We start from the raw sequence: 23,416 nt of genomic DNA, 5'->3' as shown, positions 1-23,416 counted from the left end.
ATCGGACGTAAATTGGACCTTAATCGGACGTAAATTGGACCTTAATAGGACGTAAATTGGACCTTAATCGGACGTAAATGGGACCTTAATCGGACGTAAATTGGACCTTAATCGGAAGTAAATTGGACCTTAACCGGACGTTCTAGGGGACGTGAATTGGACCTTAACAGGACGTCCAATTTTGGTCCAAATGCCACGTTACCAAACGCCCAATGGAGGTCCACTTAACATCCGAAGGGACGTTCGGTGGACGTCAATTGGGCCTTCATAGGACGTCCCAGTTTGGTCCAATGTCTTGCTGCCGAACATCCATCTAATGTCGTGGGAAATAAAAAATATATTTTTTAAGGAACTTATATTACATCTTATATTAAATTACAATTATTGGATATTACACTATTTACATTAAATTACAATACACTTCTCCAAGAAATTAACGCACCACCTTAAATATGGGGTATTTTTTATGTCTCGTATTTCCTAAACCTGTTGTTTCATCTAAGTGATTTTTTTATAATATTATAGCCTAGGCTATAGGTTACCTCCTTAAGCTTGTCATGCACAGGGAGCTATGCTGTAATATATGTACATTATATCATATCGCTCTCTATAGTAATGAGTGAGCCTGCAGACAGAAAACAAATGGTTCCATATGTGCAGGCTCACTCATTACTATAGAGTGCGATGTGATATAATATATATTACAGTATAGCTCCCCGTGCATGACAAGCATAAGGAGGTACTTAACCTATAGCCTAGGGCCTAGGCTAGAATATTATAAAAAAATCACTTAGATGCAACAACAGGTTTAGGAAATTCGAGACATCAAAAATGCCCAATTTTTAAGGTGGTGCGTAATCGGCTGTATATACAGGGTGTAACAAAAATACACGTCATAAATTAAATCACATATTCTGGGACCAAAAATAGTTTGAATGAACCTAACTTACCTTAGTACAAATATGCACATAAAAAAAGTTACAGCCCTTTGAAATTACAAAATGAAAATCGATTTTTTCGATTATATCGAAAACTATTAGCGATTTTTTATTGAAAATGGACATGTGGCAGTATTATGGCAGGAATATCTTAAAGAAAAATTATGGTGAAATTTGTGCACCCCATAAAAATTTGATGGGGGTTTTGATCCCTTAGATCCTCCCAAACTTTTGTGTATGTTCCAATTCAATTTTATTATTGTGGTACCATTAGTTAAATTCAATATTTTTGTTTCTTAGTATTTTTCAGATAAGGCAGTTTTTATCGAGTTGCGACTTCTTTTTTAACATGTCTACATAAAAATTTTATGGGGGTTTTGTTCCTTTAAACCCCCCAAATGTTTGTGTACGTTCCAATTAAACTATTACTGAGGTACCATTAGTTAAACAGAATGTTTTTAAAACTTTTTTGCCTCTTTGTATTTTTTCGATAAGGCACATTTTATCGAGATCTGGCTTCTTTTTTAATATGGTTCAAAATATCCCTAAAAATGTAAAGCATAAATAAGTCTGCATATTATTACCAAGTCTTCATAATCGTACTTAACCATATACAAATATGTGGTGGATTTGACAAATATTCAAAATATTTCGATAAAAATTGACTTTTCGAAAAAGCAATAAGAGGCAAAAAAGTTTTTAAAACGTTGTGTTTAAATGGTACTACAATAATAATTAAATTGAAACGTGCACAAAAGTTTGGGGGGGTTTAAAGGAACAAAACCCCCATAAAATTTTTATGGGGTGTCCAAATTTTACTATAGTTTTTTCGTAAGATACTGCTGCCATAATAATGCCACATGTCCATTTTCAATAAAAAATCTCTAATAGTTTTCGATATATTGGAAAAAATCACTTCATCTTGTAACTTCAAATGAATGATAAAGGCACAGAGACTTAGATGGCGAGGTCACATTGAAAGGATGCCAAACACGAGGACTCCAAAAATGGTACTAAACTACACTACAGCTTCAAGAAAGAGAAGAGGAAGGCCGAAAAATAGATGGAAGCAAGAGGTCGAAAAAGATTTGGAAAGAATGGTGCTACAGGGTCAGAAAAGAAAAATGAATAACAGGAAGGAATGGAGAAAAATCACATATCAAGCCAGAGAAGATCTCAGTACATAAAGAAACGTGAAAATGAAGAAAAAAAACAAACTTTTCAAGCCATGGGCCTCTAAGACCCTTGGTGCTATTATATATATATATATAACTTCAAAGGGCTGTAACTTTTCTTGTGTGCACATTTGTACTAAGGTAAGTTAGGTCCAATCAAACTATTTTTGGTCCCAGAATATGTGATTAAATTTATGACCTGTATTTTTGTTACACCCTGTATATATCTACATACTTCGTCTAATTTACTAACTGTTGCGCGTCATCCGCGTCGTAGCCTGTGAGGTTGCATGATACCAACACGAAATATTTAGGCGGTAGGTGTGTTCTTTTTTAGAATCACTTTGCCGAGTACACTGGAATTACAGCCACTAGACATATTTTATTATATATGCGTAGAAATAATATTTGAAGATTTCTATTAATGTTAACCTACAGAAATACACAATAATATGTTTCATTTAATTTGTATAAATGGATTATAAAGCGTTTTTATGAAGCAGATTTGTTCGGATCACACTGTAACTGTAATCGAACGAAGGTGACATTTTAGAATAAATTGGTAACATTTATTTGACAGTTACGGTGATGACACTTCATATTTGTTTATATTCTTTACTATAAGTATCTGTTTTATTTATTATATTTACTGTTTTTATTATTTACTTTACTATAAAAAGATCCTCTACTATAAAAATATAAATTTCACCTAATTTTATAACGACTTGGAATAATCGAGGTATCTGACAACTTTTTTAGTTGTTATTGTAGACATACTTATACAAAGAAACCTACCGGCTTTTTGCCAAGAGTTCGGAGCCGTTTTTTAATTATTAACAATGCAGTGCAAAAACTCTTGCACTGCAAATCTTAAAAGATTATAACTTAATTCTTGTTCTCTATTTCTTAAGTTTTTACTTATTTACATTGAATATTAATTTGTTTTGTTGTATAATCCACGTTTACAATAATTATGTGACATATTTGATTTAAAATGGATTCAGGATCTTTTTATACTTTGGCAACTATGTCAACTAGATCTCTGGCGTAGATAATGACGTGCAACAGTAAGTAAATTAGATGGACTGTAGGTTATATTTGGTTCTTGGGACATCAAAGTATATTTTTTAGACATTCTTAGTCACTGATGTGACATACCTCCGATTTGTTTTTTCATGAGTTTTGTAAGAGAGACTAAAAACTTTTTTTATAGTCACCTCCTGTTTTCATATATTTTTTGACATGTTTTGTAGTAAATTCAACTATCTATTTACTACAAAACATGTGAAAGCAGATGATCCTAAAAATGGTTTTTCGTCTCCTACAAAATTCATGAAAAAGCAGATAGGAGAATTATTGTACATTACAATTCTCTGATGTTTGGGAAAAAGGGCTTAAGTCAGAATTGCACATCGATAATATTTTGATGATTTCTACAGTACTGTAGTAGATTCTACTGTACATACAGTTTACATCTACAACAGTTTTTTTCTGGTCCAGAAATCATCAAAACATTATCAATGTGCAATTCTGACTTAAGTCCTTTTTGCCAAACATAAAAAAACAATCTGGTCATAACTGACCAATGAGCAATTTTAATTTAACCTAAATTACTACTGTTTCTTAAAATGAAGAGCTTACCCCATAGCGTCTCTTATCTAATCTAACAAGATCGTGCACTATTCTAACATACACAGGCACAGCACACAAGCACTATGCTCTGTTTTTCACTATCACCTATCACTCAAACTAGTTCAAAAGGATTTGTCCTCTTCAATCTTCTAGTTTGCCCAGTAGTATCGAGGAGCTGGATTTCCTCGATATTCTTGAACTCATGAAGTTGATGCTCGTGACCCTGCTATCTTCTTGATATTTGTTGATAATGTAATAACTTATTATGCATGGACAATGTGGACTTTCTTCCAACTAGCCAATACACTTTTTATATCTCTCTTTTGTCTTTCATAGCCACAAGGCTATACATTTCCTTCTTGGTTTTTTTTTGTAGGCCACTTTCAGCTGATTCTAAAAAAAATTAAAATGAACGGTAATTTTTCTATTCTTTACAATTAAAAATCAAAAGAAATAGGTACCTATTTACAGGTAATAATATGCATGTATAAATGATTCGTTTCATAAAGAATAAAGAAAATTGAAAACGGATTTTATAATACTTACAAAATTGTTTAAACAAGAGATCTAGCCAGTGCCCAGAGCAAAAACTAGCAGACAGTACAGCAAAAAAGCCACTAATTTCCATTTCCCACACCCCCTTATCGATGCATTTTTTTCCAATCAAAATTTTTACTTTTTTACTAAATTTTTAGGTTATCGGTTAACTTGGATCTAGGGATCCCACCTTAAATTTTTACCTTTACCATGCGAGCTGCGCGATGCTCCATTACGCATATTATGATTTTAAAATTTTGGCATTTTTGTTCCCGCCTTCCGGCTCCTCCTAACCTAACCTATATCTTATGTCAACTTGACAACTTCAATATACATACTTCAATATACATATAATACATTAATATACATATATTAATATACATAATAACATACTTCAATATACATATAATACATTAAATATAAAATATATTTATTGTTGATCTATTTGATTTGGTTTGTTGATATTGTTGATTTATTTGTTGTGGATTAAGATCTGCTGCTAAATTATTTAAATGGCTCAGTGCAGTGAGTGCAAGAAAAACTTTTCCAATGATTATAATTTGAGAGTTCATGTAAAAAGAAAACATGCAGGTGAATGATTGATTAGATATTTATGTATTGATAATTTTGATAGACCTATATTTACCACCCTCTTATCTATGGACCTATATTTGTTTTTAGATAAATTAGACATTCTATGTCCAAGAAAAAGAAAACCCTCTGGGTCAGGTGTTAATGAATGCAAAGAGTGTGGCATAAATTTTACCCGACTTGATAATTTGAGATCCCACATTAAACATAAACATTCAGGTGAGTTTGTTTTTATTATGTTTAATGTTAACTAAGTACAAGCACAAGTTAACAGCACAGTACGTTTTGAGAACGTACAATTTTGGTACTGTACGTACATGATGTAAATTGTACGTTTTAAGTACGTACACTGGGGTACATACTAGTATGTACAGAAGAGTATGTACTATTACGTCTTAAGTATGTACCATGAGAAAGAAGAGCTAAAGCATATTTATTATGTTAGGTTAAACCTAATTTATTTGGCTAGGAATTTTCCACCTCGAGTACAGTTTTGATGTGATAATTCATTGCAAGACAGTTTCATTTAGATTTTTTTTACTTACTTTTGGTGTTGGTGCTTATATAGTGTGGTTTTCTGTTATCTTATTCAGCCGAGTGTTTTTTAACTTATATAGTCATACTGAAGACTAGGCACTAGGCTTGGAAGACGAAATAAACAGGCATTTGCAAATTCAGCATTGCTGCAGTTATAGTGGGTAAGATATTTTGATTTTTAAGACTGTAATTAAATGCATTATGTAACGAAGATATTATGTACCTACTATACATTTAACTATAAATTATTGGGCTTAAAATAAACCATTTAAGGGTACTAGAGGGACATCAGTCTTAAAACAGATTTTTTTAAATTATAAAAAACAACCCACTTCTAAATCTCTAAATATTTAGAGCAGTTAAGCACTTCAAAAAATGAATTGATTTTCGGAAAAACACAAGGCAGACATACATTTAGCAGTATGTATTATTTATTTATATGGGTGTATTTCCATGGGTTAATTACCTAATGCTTCAGTTGATAATGGTTGTGATAAAATATTCTTTATTAAAAGTATCCAGTTTTATAATTTGATATTCTTTCTTTATAGAAGCTGCAATAAAAAGTCAAAAATGTAGTGATAAGAAGGTGGCGGAGCAAGAAATTGGACGATGGTTGAGGAGAGCCGGGGAATGCTTAAAAACTTTCAAGGAAAAGGAATCAGAATAAAAATTGAATTTATTTTTTTTAAATAATAAAGATATATTCGCCTATATTTACTTTTATTTACATAAATTATCATAAGTGTGTATAGTATGTACATAATATTATGTATATATGAGGCTATGAGAGCCAGAGTGGCCTAACTGATTTTAACATTACTTTATATAATCAAAGAAAATGATCAGAAGCAATCAATGTCCGATTGTTTTAGTAATTGTATTTTGATCAATAATGATTCTTGGTCAACATAAAACTACTAAAACAATCCGACATTATTAGCTTCTGATCATTTTCTTTGATTATGTAATGTTAAAATCAGTTAGGCCACTCTGGCTCTCATAGCCTCATATGTCATATAGTATATACTAGGTACATACCTTCAATATGTACTAGGTACGTACCTTCAGTACGTACTAGGTATGTACCTTCCGTACGTACCTTCAGACGTACTAGGTATGTACCATAATTTGGAAAATGTACGTATTAAGTACGTACTTCGTACAGCAAAGTATGTACATTGTACATACTTCATGTCCCATCAGTACGTACTTTTGTCTTATGTACGTACTTGTGCAGTTACTGGGAGTACACTAGTTCTTAATAAAAGGTTGTTGATTTGTTCGTGATTAGTGTTATGTACTAAGTTTGTTGTTCATTTGTTCGTGATTAGTGTTATGTACTAAGTTACTGTGTACTTACTAACTACTGTGTTTTCTTAAAAGTTATTCCTGAGATTAAGACTTTGTATATTTTATAAAGAATAAATAGTTTCTTGTGAACAAAATAAAATGGTGTCCAATTTTCAGATAAATCTGAAGAATTACTGGCAAGGCAAAACAATGGACAATATTTGTGTGATAAATGTGGCAGTCAGTTTCCTTTGTTAGCACTTTTAAAAAAGCATGCAGAATGCCACAGGGATAAAAAAATAATACAAATCAAGTGCAATATTTGTAATTATTTGGGAAGTGGTAGGGATATTTTAATTGCACACTACAATAATACCCATGGTATTAATATTGAACATGAAACTTACAAATTTGAATCATTGGAGACTTTTCAGGTTAGTATCAATCATTGTGCTTTTAAAATGAACTGCAGGAATGTATATTTTATTTTTAGACATGGAAATTGGAGATGGAAAAAAAAACTTTTTCAATGTTTATAAATAAAAGAAATAAAAACATAAATGAAACTACTACAAAACTTGAGTACTATTGTCACCGATCAGGGTATTATAAAGCTAGAGGAGAAAACATTCGTCATTTAAAGAGACAAGGGACAAATAAGATTAATGGATATTGTCCAGCTAACCTTAAAGTTACCATAAAAAATGGAAAATATTCTGTTAATTACTGTGGAACGCATGTGGGACATAAACAAGTAGAGGACTTAGGGCACCTTTTTCTAACAAAAGAAGAACGACATCAAATTGCAGCAAAAATAGCTTCAAAAGTGCCAATGCAAGTTATTTTAAATGACGTTAGAGATTCAGTCTCCCAATGCCAACTCCAAAGAATGCACCTTCTAACGAAAAAAGATCTTTTTAACATTGAAAGGTCATATAATCTTAATGCGTCTTCGGTAAGGCATGAAAATGATGCCATTAGTGTGGAAGCATGGGTTAACGAGTTACGCTTAAATAACTGTGTTTCGTTTTATAAACGGCAAGATAGTCTTTCTGAGGAATATCCAGAACTGAAAAAAGAAGACTTCGCTTTAATTATAATGACAGATGGTCAAAAAGAATTACTTGCAAAGTTTGGAAATGACTGTATATGCATAGATGGCACCCATGGGTTGAATGGATATGGTTTCGAGTTACATACCCTTCTTGTATTGGATGATATACGTGAAGGATATCCATGTGCATTTCTCATTTCCAATCGGTCAGATGTTGCTGTATTCAAAATTTTTTTTAAATGTATTGAAGAAAAATTAGGATATAAAATCCTAGCAAAAGTGTTTATGTCAGATATGGCTGAGGCTTATTATAAGGCTTGGTTGGAAGTAATGTACCCTCCTAACTTTAGGTAAATATATAAGTTACTATTTTTCAATAATATATTTTATCAAACATTTTCTCTTATTATTAGTATTATAATTATTGTTGTTTGTTACAGATTATTTTGTGCTTGGCATGTAGACCGTGCATGGAGAAAAAACTTAAACAAATTGACAGAAAAAAAGGTTACTAGTCATATTTTTGTTTTATTTTTACGTTTACAGATATTATATTTTGTAGGTACAGGTTTACAAAATTTTAAGATTACTAATGCAAGAAAGAGAGATAAATACTTTTTTCAACATACAGGAGAAATTTTTATTATTTTTAAACGAGAGTGTGGAGACATTAGAGTTTGCTCAATATTATAAGGATAACTATATGTCAAAACCGGAGTTTTGGGCATATTGTTTTCGACTCAATAGTGGTATAAACACCAACATGCATATTGAGCGTATGCATCGCACTATCAAGCACATTTACCTACATGGTAAATTTGTGAAAAGACTTGACAAAGCTATTGATGGAATAATGAAATTTGTTAGAGACAAGCTGTTCGAAAGAGTAATAATATTGTACAAAGGTAAAGTTTCCACCAAGTTAAGTGATTTAAGACACCGACATAAATTAAGCGAAACAATGGACATTAAAAAAGTTATTTATAATAATTTAACTTATACTGTGGCATCATCTTCAACTAATGAGATGTATACAGTTGAGGAAGTTAAGTTGGATTGCACATGCAAGTTAATTTGTGATGAATGTAACACTTGCATACATCATTTTAGCTGCTCGTGTCTCGATAACTCCATTAAATGGAACATGTGCAAACATATCCATTTGGTTTGCAGATATATAAACCAGTTACCAAAGGCTGTTGAGATCATTGAAGAAGAATCATTTCTTGGTAAGTTCTTGCATATTAATTTCGTGTTCAAATATTTGGTGTAAAAATCAGTGTATCAAATTAATTATTTGTTAATTTCCACAGAAGCTCTGGAAATATATAAATAAATAAGATGAGTTTGTCAAAATACTTTATGTATTCCTACAGTGAGTACATTTGTGGGCTTGATTGCAGTTGTTGTGGTTGGAATGAGTTACGGTTTTAATTACATATGGACATTTAACAGAAGTCAAAATTGTGAGAATTATTTTGTAATTGATTGATCAGAAGATCAAAGAAATTAACTTTTTGTTTCGTATTTTTCATCTTGATATATAGGATAAAAAAATCATAACAAAATTGGCAAAAGTTTGAAAGAACTAATGCAAAGTTTTATAATAGCTTCTTAAAGTTTTGGTAGTTTCTGTTATAACTGTAGGGGTCACGGTGTTATGAATATGCTTAAATATCATATTTTTAAAAACGTAATTAAGCACAAACAATTCTATTAAAAAATATTTCTTTTTAGCAGAAAATAATCTTATCATGGATGTTAACAAAAAAGATCAAGAAATCTCAAGCTTAATTGAAACAATTACCTCTAATAAGCTAATGCAACAAAAAAATTATTATGATCAAGTTTGTGAAAGGAAACAAAAAATTATGGATGAAATGGCTCGGCTACAAAACGAAATTAAATTGGTCAATTCTATTGAAGAAATTGAGGTATTTGAAAGAAATATGGCACCAATTTGGCCATGCCTTGCTGCTGTAAGAGACCACGGCAAATCACATGTTGGTTTACCAGAAGGTATAATTAGGGCTATATTTGAAAATTATTGTATGTTCTAATTTGTATTATTTTAGTATCAGCTTCTATCAAAAACATACCACCTAACAAAAAAATAGAGCCTCAGAGGAGATTATATAGGACAAAAAAACAACCAAAAGGGAAGAAATTAACACTGAACAAACCCTCAGCTCAAGAAGCAGATTTGTTAGCAGCTCAATTATTGCTAAAGAGCAAGTTAGAATAAAATCCTTTCAGCAACAACTGGTTTTGGTTTTTTTTAAATTTATAATAAACGTTATAATCAGATTGGTTTTATTTTTATTTAAAACTGCGATAATTTTGAACTCTGATAAGTAGATTAGTTAATGTGCATATATATACTATTGATTGAAACAACAATAAAAACAAGGTGTAAATCATTATTGATGATTATTCACAACAATAACCAAGTTTTACTAATGCAATTACAACTAAGAATAATAAAAATGGGCCTCAATTTTTGACCCTTTGCTTCGTTAATGAATGTATTCGCTTCGTATACTAAAAGATGCGAAGCAAATACATTTGATAACGAAGCGAAGGGTCAAAAATCGAGGCCCTGATTAACATAAATTTGAGGAAGGATTGTATTAAAACGCAGGTTAGGAGAACTCCAAAAAAATATATTAAAATTATTAAATTAAATGGATAATTGTTTGCTGATTTCAAGAAATAATAAATTGACAACTATTAGATTTAAGCTAGATATTTAATTAACCAATTATAATCTTTCATTTATGTAGTCTTATCGAAATTATCATTAAAATAAGTGATTAAAATGGTGACTAGCAATTCTCATAAATAAAAAACTTACAACTAATTCTTAATTTAAAAGGAAATATCCTTCATATTATTTTAATTTCCAAAAAGTCTATTCCTCATTTCCTCTTCCAAAAAGTTTATTTCTTGTTTTCTTTGACAAACATTGAGTACTTCTACTGGTTTTTTGTGTGTTTCTTTACATTTTATTCCCACTACTGCAACTAAATAGCAAAATCTTTTACAATGAAACTTTTTTAAACTTCTTTTTTAATTTAAATATTATGTTTATATGGGATTAAGCCACAATTTATTGGTTGTAATGAAAATCACATTTTTTAACTAACCAAAGTTTGACGTTTTGAAATCGTTCTCAAAATATTTTGAAATTTTGAACAACCTAAGAAAACGATAAGTTATTTTGTGGTTATTTTTAATGGTTATATATTGATCTTCTTTTTTAATCTGTAAAAGATACAGGTTAGGTTAGGAGAAACAAAATGTCAAATAAAATCATCTGCGTAATACATAGCGCATCTCGCATGGTAAAGGTAAAAAATTTAAGGTGGGATCCCAGGAAGAGCTATTAAAGTTCTTATGGAAATCCATTGTTGCCACATCTTCAAATATGAGAAGAGACGTCTATCAATTACTGTCAATTGTCATTGTCTGATGATCTTTGTTATGTTTGGTTATGTTGTTGACAACTTTTGATAGGATAAGGATATTTTAAACACATTCTAAAAGAAAAAGAACCTTAGTAGTTAGTAGAAAGGAAAGCAATTTTAGATTCCAACCGTATTATTACTTGTGAAATATTATCATCTAGTGGGAAAACCGCAGTGATTGTGCCTTCAAACGGGCAATTTGAAAGGACAACCCCACCAAAAACCATTATAATTGTAAATTGAAATGATTGATATTACAAATGTTTGTACCTATGTAATTGTACATGTAAAGCTGGAAATTCAGGTAAATGCAAACATATAATTGGCACATTACTAGGTATATATTTTTCGATAAGTGATTACATAATGGTTTGATAAAAGAACCATTTCACTGCAACTTTGTTTATAATTCTTTTTTATTGCTTACAGGCATACCATGGAAAATTTGAAAAAATTAAGCACCACAGACATCAAACAACAGTGGGGATAATTTAAAAAACAATAATACAACATAGTCAACAATAAAGTCCTACCAGTCTGCTGATAAATGGGCTACTGATATTGTACTAAATTATGATTTAGCTCTATTTTACTCAAATAATGTTGAAGTAAGCTACAGTAACTCTGTTGAAATATCTTTAGCTATGCTAAACCAAACTGGAGAAGCATGGAAAAAGCTGACGTGACTGCAAGTAACTGGGACAATTTATTGCCATTTATTTACTTATCATAAAAATAAAAGCCCAAGTTGGCCACTTAAAGTCAACCAATTGTATAATTCCAATTTTAAATAAAATACTGTACCCTTCCGTGGGAAAAAATGATGAATCAGTTGCTTTAAATATGTATGAAAAAATAAGTCTAAGTATGTATGTATGTATTATCAGTTTTATTCCAATTATATAAGTAAAAAACTTGTTTTAAAAGATTGTTTTATTTCTTATAGGTACTTTTACTTGAAAAGAATATTCACACTTGACTACACTCATATTATCTGTGAATGCAGATAATATATACAGTAGAACCCTGATTATCCGTGCTATGGTTTTCTAATACTGAAGTTGCATTTTTGAGGTTTTATTAAAATAGCATCACCTTAATTCACTCGACGGAAACTCTGTAAGCCAAGAAGAGGACTCGTAATGAAAGATTCATTTTTTCTATTATCTTTTTATGGTAGGTACATATGTATGTATATACGTATATATGTATTATATTATATAAGAAATAAATTTTAATTATCCATGCCATGTCTGACCCCGAGGAGCACGGACAATCAGGGTTCTACTGTACACATAAATTAATTTTTATCATTACTAAGTATGTTGTAAAAAGGTTAACAATACCTCAAATAATATTTATATCAGTTCATATAAGGAAACTATTTAATAGGAATAAAGTAACTTGTACTTTGATTTTTAAAGATTTTAGCCATTGTATAGTTCTTTCAATGTTTACATTTACACTTGCTGAAGCAAGTCTTATTAATTCAATTTTCTTCTCAATGCATTAATTTTTTATAAAAAAGTCTATCTACCATTATAGCATCCTCATTTGGTGTCAATATGATTTTTGTTGTTCATTTGAACAAACACCTGTCCAGCAGAAACATCTGATGGGATAAAACTTGTTTAACAGCTATTAACACACCACCTCCACTGTCGAAATTAATGGATTCTTGTGTCAGGTCTTGTGTGTAGATATCGTAATTAAATAAACCAATTTCAGCATCACTTGTATCAGGTGTTAACCATGTTTCAGTAAATATGATCACATTAAAGTAGCTGTTAGAAACATTTAGAGTCAGAGTTGTCAATTTAGTCCGAAGTCCTCTACCATTTTCAATAAAAATGGAGAGCTTGCCCAAGTCATTGTGGCTTAGAGGTTTTTTGAATTACCTTTGGGATATTATAATACCATATCGACAGGTTCTGTCCCCTGCTTCCTGAAGAGACAAAAGCTCAAATTTTATATACAGATTCAAGTACCTTCCCTTTATTAGGGGTCTGATCAATGCTGATAAAGATGGTTTTAGCATGGTCAATGTGTTTCTGTTTAAGAACTGCATGTCTGCTGTCTGAACATTTTCAGTTGAAGATAAGAACACTTTAAATGGATGGTGCCCATTTTTATCTTTCCAAAGCGAGCTATTCTAATATTGTCAGAGACTTCATCCTAAACTTCGTCTTCGTCTTAGACTTCATCTAAATTTTTTTATATAAAAAACTAGTTACTCTTAATAACTGAAATATAACTCAAAAAGCAATATAGGTAACTCATTTATTTAAAATAAATGTAATTGAAGACGATAATTGCAAACATTGCAGGAAACAGGGTGATCTTGATCATATCTTTTTTGAATGTAGGCACTAAGTTTTAACAGCATTTAAACTGCCTCTATAAAAATTTAATCAAACTTAATATACATGCACCATTCAATATCCAGTCTGCTGGCTACGGGCTCACAACAAAAATATAAATTATAGATTTCTTGTCAGACACATGCACATTTCCATAAGATTTGTATGCGAGCATGAAATTTTTTATGATTTCAGTTTAGATTTGAATCCTTTTTTTATCCTAAATGTACATCTTATCCGATATCCATTTTATTGTCCTTTATTGTACCAGTATTGTATGGGATTATTATTATTGTATTGTATTAAGGATAGGATTGTATATTTGTTATTACAACTGACTGAATGACTAATGTCTATGCCATTAAGGGCGTAGGCGCAAAATTTCGGCTCTAATGCTTTTTAAATGAATTCATTGTTTTTAATTCTGAGAAAACTAATAAGTATTTTTGAAAAATTTAAGGGCAGAATGAAAGATTACGTTATTACCGAGGGCCGAAAGTCCCTGAAAACTTCCATAATGTTTATTTTAATAAGTTACAGTTGTGAAAAAAAAAAACAGAAAATGTGTGATTTTAAATTTTAAATACGTACCTCATTAAAAAAATTTGTTTATTCTAAGGGACTTTCAGCCCTCGGTAATAATGTAATCTTTCATTCTGTGTTTAAATTTTTCAAAAATATTTATTAGCTTTCTCAGTATTCGCAAAAAATTAACGCATTTAAAAAGCATTGGAGCCGAAAATTTGCGCCTAAACCCTTAATAAAAAAACTCAAAAGCGACTAAAATAAAATACACTGGCAAGGGCAACAAAACAGAAAACAAGGCAAGCAAAAAATAAAAAATAAATCACTTTTCATAAATGACACTAATGACAGATGACAGTTTTCTCAAGATCAACTGGCAACGTTGGATTTCCATAAGAACTTTAGCTCTACCTGGGATCCCTAGATCCAAGTTATCGGTTATGTTATGAAAATGAAATGTGATTGATGACCAATGACCACGAGACGCTACATAGATACTCGCGCGGCAAATTTGAAAATGAACGCAAATTGAACAGTACAATAAATGGCCTCTCTTAAAATCTTGTAATGGAAAATTTTACCCCTCCAGGAAGACATTGTACTATGTTCATAGAATATCTTGTGGTAACTTTCCACCCATAATTTAATCAGATAGATGTTCACGGAATAGAACGGTAGTACCTACATTCCTGGAATGTTTTGTGTTGTTAGGATTAAACTTTTATTTTATTTATTCTTGAATATTTCCTATTGTTAAACATTGTAACCAATAATTTACAAATAAGATTTTCATTACATTACATAAAATCAAAAACATTTTTTGGATATTAAACTATATAGTTTGTTTATAATTGTAATAATTGTATATACAATTTTGAATTAAGATTTAATCTTTTCGATTTAAACTACAGTAAAACCTGTGTTACCGGCCCCCTGCAAACACCGGCCACCTGTACTAACGGTCAGTTTAAAAATTCCCCAAACCAATTACAGTAAAACCTGTCAGTAACGGCCACTAAAAATGAAAAAGCTATTGGCCGATATAGAAAGGTGACCGGTATTGCCAGTTTTTGTAGTCTAGATATAATTGGTTTGGGGAATATTTAAACTGGCCGTTAGTACAGGTGGCCGATTTTATCAGGTGGCCAGTAACACAAGTTTTACTGTATATCTAGACTACAAAAACTGGCAATAACGGCCACCTTTCTATATCGGCCAATAGTTCTTTCATTTTAGTGGCCGTTACTGACAGGTTTGACTGTATTTCATTAACGTAAAGTTAACGCGTAAGTTAATATTTTATTGAATTATTTTGCTATTTGATCCCGTAATTGGTATAATGTGTCCAATATAATATATACGCGTTCATAAAACGTCCGTATTTCGTCCAGTATGGACGTCCAAAGGACGTTCAACGTCGGACGTCCAAAGGACGTCCATATTTATTCCGTCCGAAGGACGTCCAACGTCGGACGTCCAAAGGACGTCCATATTTATTCCTTCCGAAGGACGTCCAAAATGGGACGTCCGTTTATAGTCCATGGACGTAAGGACCAAAAATGGACCTATTTTGGACGTCCAAAGGACGTCGTGTGCTATTAGGGTTAATGTTGTTCTGGCATCATACGTTACGGCTCTGGCTCGTCTCACATTGTACTCTTATCTGGAGATTATTGGGTCTCGGGCAAAATATTACGACACAGATTCGTGTATTTACCTTTCCAAGGCTGGTTTACCTGATCTCGCAACAGGTGAGTGTATAGGTGACTTAACTGATAAGTTGGGTGGGGGGTATATTTCAGAGTTTGTTTCTGGAGGGCCTAAAAATTACGCATATAAATACACTTTGCCTAACGGCGAAGAAAAAATTTGTTGTAAGCTTAAAGGTATTTGTCTAAATTATGAGGCATCTAAATTAGTTCATTTTGACACCATTAAGAAGATGGTACTTATAGATAAGTAAAATACCAACCTACAAAACATAATATTACCCGACTTGCCGTAGAAATGATATTGTATACACCTCACAATACATCAGTCATTTTCGTAAAAATGATACGTATATACAGAATAATACCGGTTTATAATAATGTACGTTCAGTGGAGGCCTATGTATAGTAGTAATCTATCAGAAAAGACTTGTATATGGAATGTTTGCTGGTTTAGCCACACCATAAGAATGGTAAGTATATGTTCATTGTCATGATCAACAGGTGTATGATTGGAGGGAGATCCATGTAAAGTAGTACTCAATCAGAGACGATTATATCGAGGATGTTTGTTGGTTTGGTCATACTGTAAGAACGGTATACGTTCTTTGATTAATCATATTCTATTTCTAGTAATACACTGCTGTACCGTATATCGTTTTCAGCGACACCTCGCCTGTATCTTTCATAAATTGTTTCGTGTGTGTGAGAGAGAGAACGAGAGAGAGAGAGAGAGAGTGTCTTTCTACGATGACAGATAGGTGTAGTAATCGAACCAATAACAACGAGATATACTGTAACGCCTTTGTGGAAACGTCTTTGCGTTTGTTTTTTTATGCTATCATATCCCCCTTTCGTTTAATGTCTTACATGTAGTAATCGGACCAATAACAACGAAGATATCAGATAGGTGCTAGATGGCTTGGATAGGTTGATGAGAATGAGAGGACACTTTGTTTGACTTTCTGACTACATCCTGTGTATTATAAGAAGAGACAGGCTAGATGAAGAGTCGGCCATCTTGGTGAGCGGACCTTTGTGACGTAGCTTCGTTCTCATTGGTCGGTAGGCTGGACTTTGATCTCATTGGTCCTTGGGCGATGCTGCGGGCGGGACTAAGTTCTCATTTGTCGGTGGGCGGGACTAAGTTCTCATTGGTCGGTGGGCGTGGCTATGTTCCCATTTGACGGTGGGCGTGGCTTTGTCCCCATTGGTCGGTGGGCGTGGCTTTGTGGTAGGCGGAGCTTACGGTGCTATTGAGATACGAAATTTTCCCAGGCCAAGATGCCCCAACCTCTGCTTGTAAGTGACATGATAATATCTATTATATGAAAGTAAACTTGAATTCAGGATTTGATTATACATATATTATTGGACTATATATTGGCAAAAAAAAATAATTTAATTCATATACCCGTGTTAGAAATTTTATTTAGAAAATTAGTTCATATTAAATGCAGGGCCGGATTTAAGGGGGTAGGCTGGGCAGCTGCCCGGGGCCCCCACTTTTTGGGGGCCCCCACAAAGCCCCAAACTTAAAAAAATCAGCACAATATTCACATAGAATAAATTTTGTCAATCAATTAACTGTAATATTTCGTTATATGGAAGGTTTCTCTCCTATTAAAATAGTTATTTATGAAACAGTTCGTGAAGTATGCTTTTTGCGAACGCACGCGGTATTTAGAGCACGAGCGACAACGGAGCGAGTGCTATACATCGCGTAAGTTCGCAAAAAGTACTTCACGCACAGTTTCATACAATATTTTATCTATTCTTCGATAAACAAATTAAAAAACTATAACTCTTCGTCACTGGAATTCATTTCTATTCTACAATTTTTAGAACTTTGACATTTAAAAATCCTATAACTACTTTCATACCACAAAACTGTCAAAAATTTTGTTGTAAGTCATTGCTCATATTGTCATCACCATGACAACGCGAAAGTTAAGGATATTTGATTATATGAAAGTGTGCCAAAAAACCCATTGAAAGTGTGCGAAAAAGTAAATCCCATTTAAAATACATTGTTACTTCACGCACTGCCATCTATAGTGACAGTTTTCACAAACTAAAAACTGATACATAATATGACAGAGTAGATAAATGTATTTTTGGCAAATTACGGTCATAAAGCAGAAGATATATTTAAGACATTCTTGCAAGAAGATGATATCGATTTGAAAAGCTGCAGGGGATAGTCCTACGACAATGCGTCAGTTATTAGTGGAAAATACAATGGTGTTCAGCTAAAATTTAGATAACACAATATCTTGGCGTTGTAGATTCCATGTGTCGCCCACTCTCTAAATTTAGTTGCTAAAGCTGCAGCTAAGTGTTGTTCTGCTGCCATAGAATTCTTCGATTTTTTTAAGGACTGTATGAACCCTATCATTGATTAATAACTACACAGGTATGTATGAACCCTATCATTGATTAATAACTACTACAACTAACTGGGTAGGTTAATAATCAATGACCCTATGTATTTTTCACTTCCTCTACATATAGATACAACTTGTTAATCGAATGTTTAAAAACGTCTTTAAGCGAGAGACACGCTGACCATGGCAGAAATATTATTGTTCCTAAAAAAGAGTAAATACTACTAGATGGTCGTCTAGAAATGATGCCGCAAAAGAACTAGTTAAAGGTTATAATCAGATTAAAGGAATATAGAAGGATTAAAGGCTATGGAGCGCCAGATGTTGGGTGTCTCCCTAAAGCATCGTTTAAACACAACGATAAGTCACAGCAACTAGTTGTGATGACAAGTTGAAACGCTGTTTAGACGCTGCGATTCAATGCGATACCACCTTCAACCCAACTCCAACTTTGATAAGTTGTGCGATGCACCGTTTACACACAATGATAAGTTGCAACAACTCGATAGACCTTGATAAGTTGTTTGATTTATCGCTGTGTTTAAACGACCCTTTAGGGATCGAATCCCAAACGAAGAAATACGTCGTAGAACAAAAACAGCGGACGCCGTCGAAAGAATCGCGTCGCTCAAGTGGAATTGGGCAGGACACGTCGCCAGATTGTCAGACAACCGATGGACAAAACGTATTGTCGAGTGGAGGCCACGAGAAGAAGCACTACGGAGCAGAGGACGACCACCAACCAGATGGGCTGACGATCTGAAACGTATTGTCGGCAACTGGATGCAAGCCGCACAAAACAGAGAAAGATGGAAAGAGCTGAGGGAGACCTATGTCCAGCAGTGGACACGTACGGGTTGATGATGATGATGATGATGAAAGGAGTATTATCCAAAATTTCAAAAGACGATGGGCAACAATTTGAAACTCGTAGCGATACAAATGGTTTGTATAATCGAGTGTGTTTACTGAAAACAGGGATATTTGCAATATTTTGGAATGAAATCTAAGCCAAGCCGCACACCAAAGAAACATAAAACGAAAAACATGAAACATGAAACGAAAAACATGTTTCATGAAAAGAAAACACTGCTAAAAAAATCTCAAAGTCCGCCTACTAATGAAACGAGTGTGATTCATGCTCATGACACATTTTTATTTTCGGAGAGTCTCATAAATGGCCGGATATATATTTGTTTAGCAGTGGTTTATTTCTATGAAACGTAATTTACGTTTCATGTTTCTTTGATGTGCGGCCGGGCTTAGAGAGGATAAACAGCACAAGTCGTATTCTTCAAGATCCAAATATTGACCTTAATTCAGGAGTGGCGGCACTTAAATCAATTAAAAAATTTATATTCTTTTAAGGAATATGTCAGAGACTGAAATGACAACATCAGAGAAATGGACAACATAGGACTCAAAATTTTATAGCTATTATAAATCACTTCATTTCCTCTTCAACTCATAGGCTTTCGGCATATGAATCCATTCATTCCAATTTGGGATTTTTACATTATTTGGAAAATTAAACTCCCAATGAAATTGAAGCTCACTCACTGAAGCTTACCGACAATAATTATAGCAATGAATTAGATAAAAAACTAGGTGTCGAACTAGTACAATTTGTAGAATTTTTCAATTCATTTAAAGAGGAAATCGGCTCATCAAATATACAGTTGAGTCCGCGAGTCTTTACCCGTGCGTCATTAATACCTGGCGAGATAAAACACATATCTACTTATAATCTAGCATCATTCTCTTCCACGCATGAAACTCATGACAAACCAGCTGCCGTTTGTTATTAATTAAAAACATGTTATTTTTATGAACCATCTAGACTCAGTGCATTGAAAAGAGATAGGTACAAAAAAAGACGATTCGGTATGTTTTCATATTTTAAGCAAAATTTGTTTGACGTTTCTGCTTTATTTACTTTTGTGGCTGTCAGTCAGTTGAATTTTTTGAGGTTTTTGTCGAATTTTTGCGTTTTGAAGTTTCTTTATATTACACAAACAGTTGTTTTCACAACTAATTTTATATTGGGCTTTGAAATTTTAAGGTAAATAATTATATTTTGGCAATTAATATTTAAAACATACAAAGCTAACGTCATTTACACAGTAAAGAAATGATTGTGTTTAGATCTCCGTCAAAGTGAATAAAATAACAAAAATAAAATATGTTATTGAATTTTTTTATAAATTGTTTATTTATTTATTAATCAATAATAATAAAAAATTTATTAAGCTACTTCAAATGTAACTGTAAGTCTGCACAAAAATTTTGAAGCAAAACTTACATTTGACATTCTATATATTTGATAACGTCAAATTTTATAATAAAACCCGTAATCGGAAGAGTAGCCACTTTCTGTCAGTTGTTGTTGCGTGAAATAGATTTCCGACTTATTTCGTATGCTTTAAATGATGACGCACGGGTAAAGACTCGCGGACTCAACTGTAAATAAAGAACTTCAAATGTACCGACGGTTAAAAGAGAAAAATGTGAATGATGCGGTTCCAAACGTTGTAGTGACACTTCGTTTATATTTAGTTCTGATGGTAACTAACTGCAGTGGAGAGAGATTATTCTAAAAATTTAAGTTAAATAAAAATCGACTTCGGTCTATGATAGGCCAAGAGCGTTTGAACCATCTCTTTATAATGAGCATTGAACACAATGCCTTAAAGCAACTAGACATGTCCGACATAATCAAGGAATTTTCAGTTAAAAAATCTCGAAAAGTACCCGGACTTTAACCATACCATAGTCATAACAAAAATTTGTTTAATGGTAGGAGGTAGGGCCCCACACCAATTCTGCCCAGGGGCCCCCACTGCCTTAAATCCGGCTCTGATTAAATGGTAAATACTTTTGTTTAGTAACAAAAAATAAAAACGGATGGCCATAAACAAAAAACAAGAAATAAATGTAAAATATGTTAAAAAGAAACTTATCAAACCTGTCGGGATTCTGGCGTGTCGGGATTTTGGCCGTCGGGATTGTGGCTGTCTGGATTTTGTCTGTCGGGATTTTGGGGTAGACCCCTTAAATAGTAGAACCTAAAAGAAAACTTATGAACTCTGTGCCGTCACTTTTTAGTGGCACATGCGTCGACAGTGACGCATCAAACTTTCCACTTATGGACGGGATAAATAAATTAAAAGGTACCCTCCCGCACTCCCAGAATTCATTTCTTTTTTTCAAAAGCAATGGAAATAATGAATATATTTTGTTTGTTGAGGTCAATTTAAAATATGAATGGATTGGTGTTTAAAGGTTTTCTTCTCCTCTTAGCCTTCTATCGCCCATTTATAAGCGTCTCCCAACTCCTTCCATCGATTTCTATCCTGAGCAACATACTTACAATTTGTTCCGGCTATGTTTTTATGTCATCTATCCATCTCATATGTGGTCTTCCTCTTTGTCGTCTACCTTCGTAAGGTCTCTAATATTGTATTGTGGCATTCCAACGTTGGTCTTTTTGTCTGCTGTGTGGCCTGCGAAGCTCCATTTGAGTTTGGCAATTTTTGTTGTGATTTCCTCGACTTTTGTTTTTTATCTTACCCGATTATTCCTCTTTTTATATGATATAGTACAATTGTTCAAGCTTAAAATGGATCCAAAATCGATCTTCTTGAAAATTTGAAAGTAAGTTCATTTTACTCTCCTCTTCAAACCTGACTTGCTCGCAAAGTATGCTTTTTATTTTTAAGGGGTGAAAACTACCCCTTACTCCAAGAAGTTGAAAACTAATGGATTAAAGCGGTAATGGGCTATAATTATGTTCAATTATGTTAAATGTTGATTGTTATGAATCATGACTTTAATATTTTGATATTTTACAGCGCACCAACCCTTAAAAACAACCCCTCATACAAAGATTTTTTCAAAAATATGGTCAAGAAACATGACATTTTTTTATTTTGGATCGTAATAGGAAAATCCTTCAAGTACAAGAAATCTGACACTTAATTTTTTTAATAATGCAACCACCAAAAACCACCCCTAAGAATGAAACTTAGGAAAAAATTGAAAATTAAAAAATTTATAGACTAGTTATATAGACTAAGCAGTTATAGACATCAATATGTTTAAACACGTTAAATTTTTGTTGTTTTTTACAATGTAACTAATAGTTCGATATTTTTATATGAAACCACCCTTAAAAACCATTCCTTATATACAGTTGTAAAAATAAAACTATGTTTATTTTCAATAAAACCACATTTAGTTATTTTAAGTTATTTATAGTTTTAGGTGGCATGACTGTGTAATTTTAGTTTGAATGACATTTGTAAATAATTATTTGACAGTTGTCAAAAAACTCAGAGTAAGAAATAGCATGTTCTTGATTCTCTTTTTTAGGTTTGTATTTTTAAGTTATTTTAGTATTGTTGTATTAATGTTTATCATCTTTATTGTACATATTGTAAATAAACTCTTTTTTAGATGAATTCATACGGCTATCTCTTACACGAATAAGAAGTATGAAACTACACTTATAAATCAAGAACTTAAGCTGACCAAGCCAAAATAGTGATAAAAATAGATTTTCAAACCGTTATTTGTACAAATTAAGGATGAATATTACATCAATGAAAATTTGTATTGCTATAGAAGCAAGCAGTACTGATAGTAAGAAGAATGTATGTAAATTTAAGTGGTTGCAGCCAACACAGTCACCTTTCTATTATGAAATGCCTGCTGAAAAGCAACTTCAAGATTATCATTCTGAACTATTTCGTCTGAAAAAAGTAAAAAATGTTTTAGCATCCATGAAATCAAGAGGATGCTTTAGAACATGTACCATTTCATTAGATGATAATTTGAAAGTGATTTATTTTGATTCAGATGGTGATGTGGTTTATCAAAATGAGTACCTACAACAGACCTTATTACCAGTGTATGAGAAGAAAGAAGCGATTGAACAATCTCCACCATTAGTCGAGTTGCTCCAGAAACTTGGTGATACTAGTATACCTAAAGTTGAAAAGAAAAATTACAAAAAAATAAAAGATGATTTCGTACTTCGAAATTTTGATGGTAAAAATGTTCCAATGAATTCATAGGTCTGGATCCGGCGTATGAAAAAAAAGTTGATTAATAGCAAGCTGAAAATTTGTTAATAGCTTAAGGGTGTCTAGTCGAATAAACTTTGATATGTGTGAACACTGGAACAGGGGTAGTTTTAATTGTGGAACAGGT

At 32.5% G+C, this 23,416-nt stretch overlaps 3 protein-coding genes and 1 long non-coding RNA gene across 6 annotated transcripts in view; 3 read left to right on the top strand and 1 right to left on the bottom strand.

The window, feature by feature from the left end:
* The window catches only part of LOC126882198 (uncharacterized), a 31,956-nt gene extending 8,586 nt beyond the window's left edge, over positions 1-23,370 (top strand). Inside the window, exon 3 of one of the 2 annotated variants that reach the window (XM_050647016.1) lies at positions 22,057-23,370. In XM_050647016.1, the coding sequence (XP_050502973.1) occupies positions 22,792-23,280 (489 nt within the window). In that variant the 5' untranslated portion in view covers positions 22,057-22,791 and the 3' untranslated portion in view covers positions 23,281-23,370. The remainder of the gene's footprint in view (positions 1-22,056) is intronic. The other variant, XM_050647017.1, reaches the window with a different exon arrangement.
* LOC126882200 (uncharacterized) lies at positions 1,779-4,671 on the bottom strand. The gene is made up of 2 exons (XR_007697211.1): positions 4,292-4,671; positions 1,779-4,138 (listed from the first exon to the last, which is right to left on the bottom strand). It is a non-coding gene; the product is annotated as an uncharacterized LOC126882200 (long non-coding RNA).
* Positions 4,733-6,124, top strand: LOC126882199 (zinc finger protein 510-like). The gene is made up of 3 exons (XM_050647018.1): positions 4,733-4,873; positions 4,964-5,092; positions 5,962-6,124. Exons 1-3 carry the CDS (start codon positions 4,795-4,797, stop codon positions 6,078-6,080), a joined length of 327 nt encoding a protein of 108 aa, XP_050502975.1. The 5' UTR covers positions 4,733-4,794; the 3' UTR covers positions 6,081-6,124.
* Positions 6,819-10,064, top strand: LOC126882195 (uncharacterized). Of its 2 annotated transcripts, XM_050647009.1 has the most exons (6): positions 6,819-7,137; positions 7,197-8,107; positions 8,198-8,264; positions 8,320-8,986; positions 9,495-9,776; positions 9,833-10,064. In XM_050647009.1, exons 2-6 carry the CDS (start codon positions 7,212-7,214, stop codon positions 10,000-10,002), a joined length of 2,082 nt encoding a protein of 693 aa, XP_050502966.1. In that variant the 5' UTR covers positions 6,819-7,137; positions 7,197-7,211; the 3' UTR covers positions 10,003-10,064. The 2 variants fall into 2 exon arrangements, with proteins under 2 accessions (XP_050502966.1, XP_050502968.1); XM_050647011.1 differs by having other exon boundaries at positions 6,819-8,107; positions 9,498-9,776.
* Positions 23,371-23,416: the final 46 nt, after the last annotated feature.

This window comes from Diabrotica virgifera, chromosome 3, assembly GCF_917563875.1.
Source record: "Diabrotica virgifera virgifera chromosome 3, PGI_DIABVI_V3a".
NCBI classification, from domain to species: domain Eukaryota; kingdom Metazoa; phylum Arthropoda; class Insecta; order Coleoptera; family Chrysomelidae; genus Diabrotica; species Diabrotica virgifera.
This window is presented reverse-complemented; position numbering and strand designations above follow the sequence as displayed.

Bases quoted from the DNA above. Each gene is read 5' to 3' on its own strand.
- LOC126882199 (XM_050647018.1), top strand. From the start codon at position 4,795: ATGGCTCAGTGCAGTGAGTGCAAGAAAAACTTTTCCAATGATTATAAT. The intron at 4,874-4,963 runs GTGAATGATTGA...ATTTGTTTTTAG, and splicing joins TGTAAAAAGAAAACATGCAG to ATAAATTAGACATTCTATGT. The intron at 5,093-5,961 runs GTGAGTTTGTTT...CTTTCTTTATAG, and splicing joins CATTAAACATAAACATTCAG to AAGCTGCAATAAAAAGTCAA.
- LOC126882195 (XM_050647009.1), top strand. From the start codon at position 7,212: ATGGAAAAAAAAACTTTTTCAATGTTTATAAATAAAAGAAATAAAAAC. The intron at 8,108-8,197 runs GTAAATATATAA...TGTTTGTTACAG, and splicing joins ATGTACCCTCCTAACTTTAG to ATTATTTTGTGCTTGGCATG. The intron at 8,265-8,319 runs GTTACTAGTCAT...TATATTTTGTAG, and splicing joins ACAAATTGACAGAAAAAAAG to GTACAGGTTTACAAAATTTT.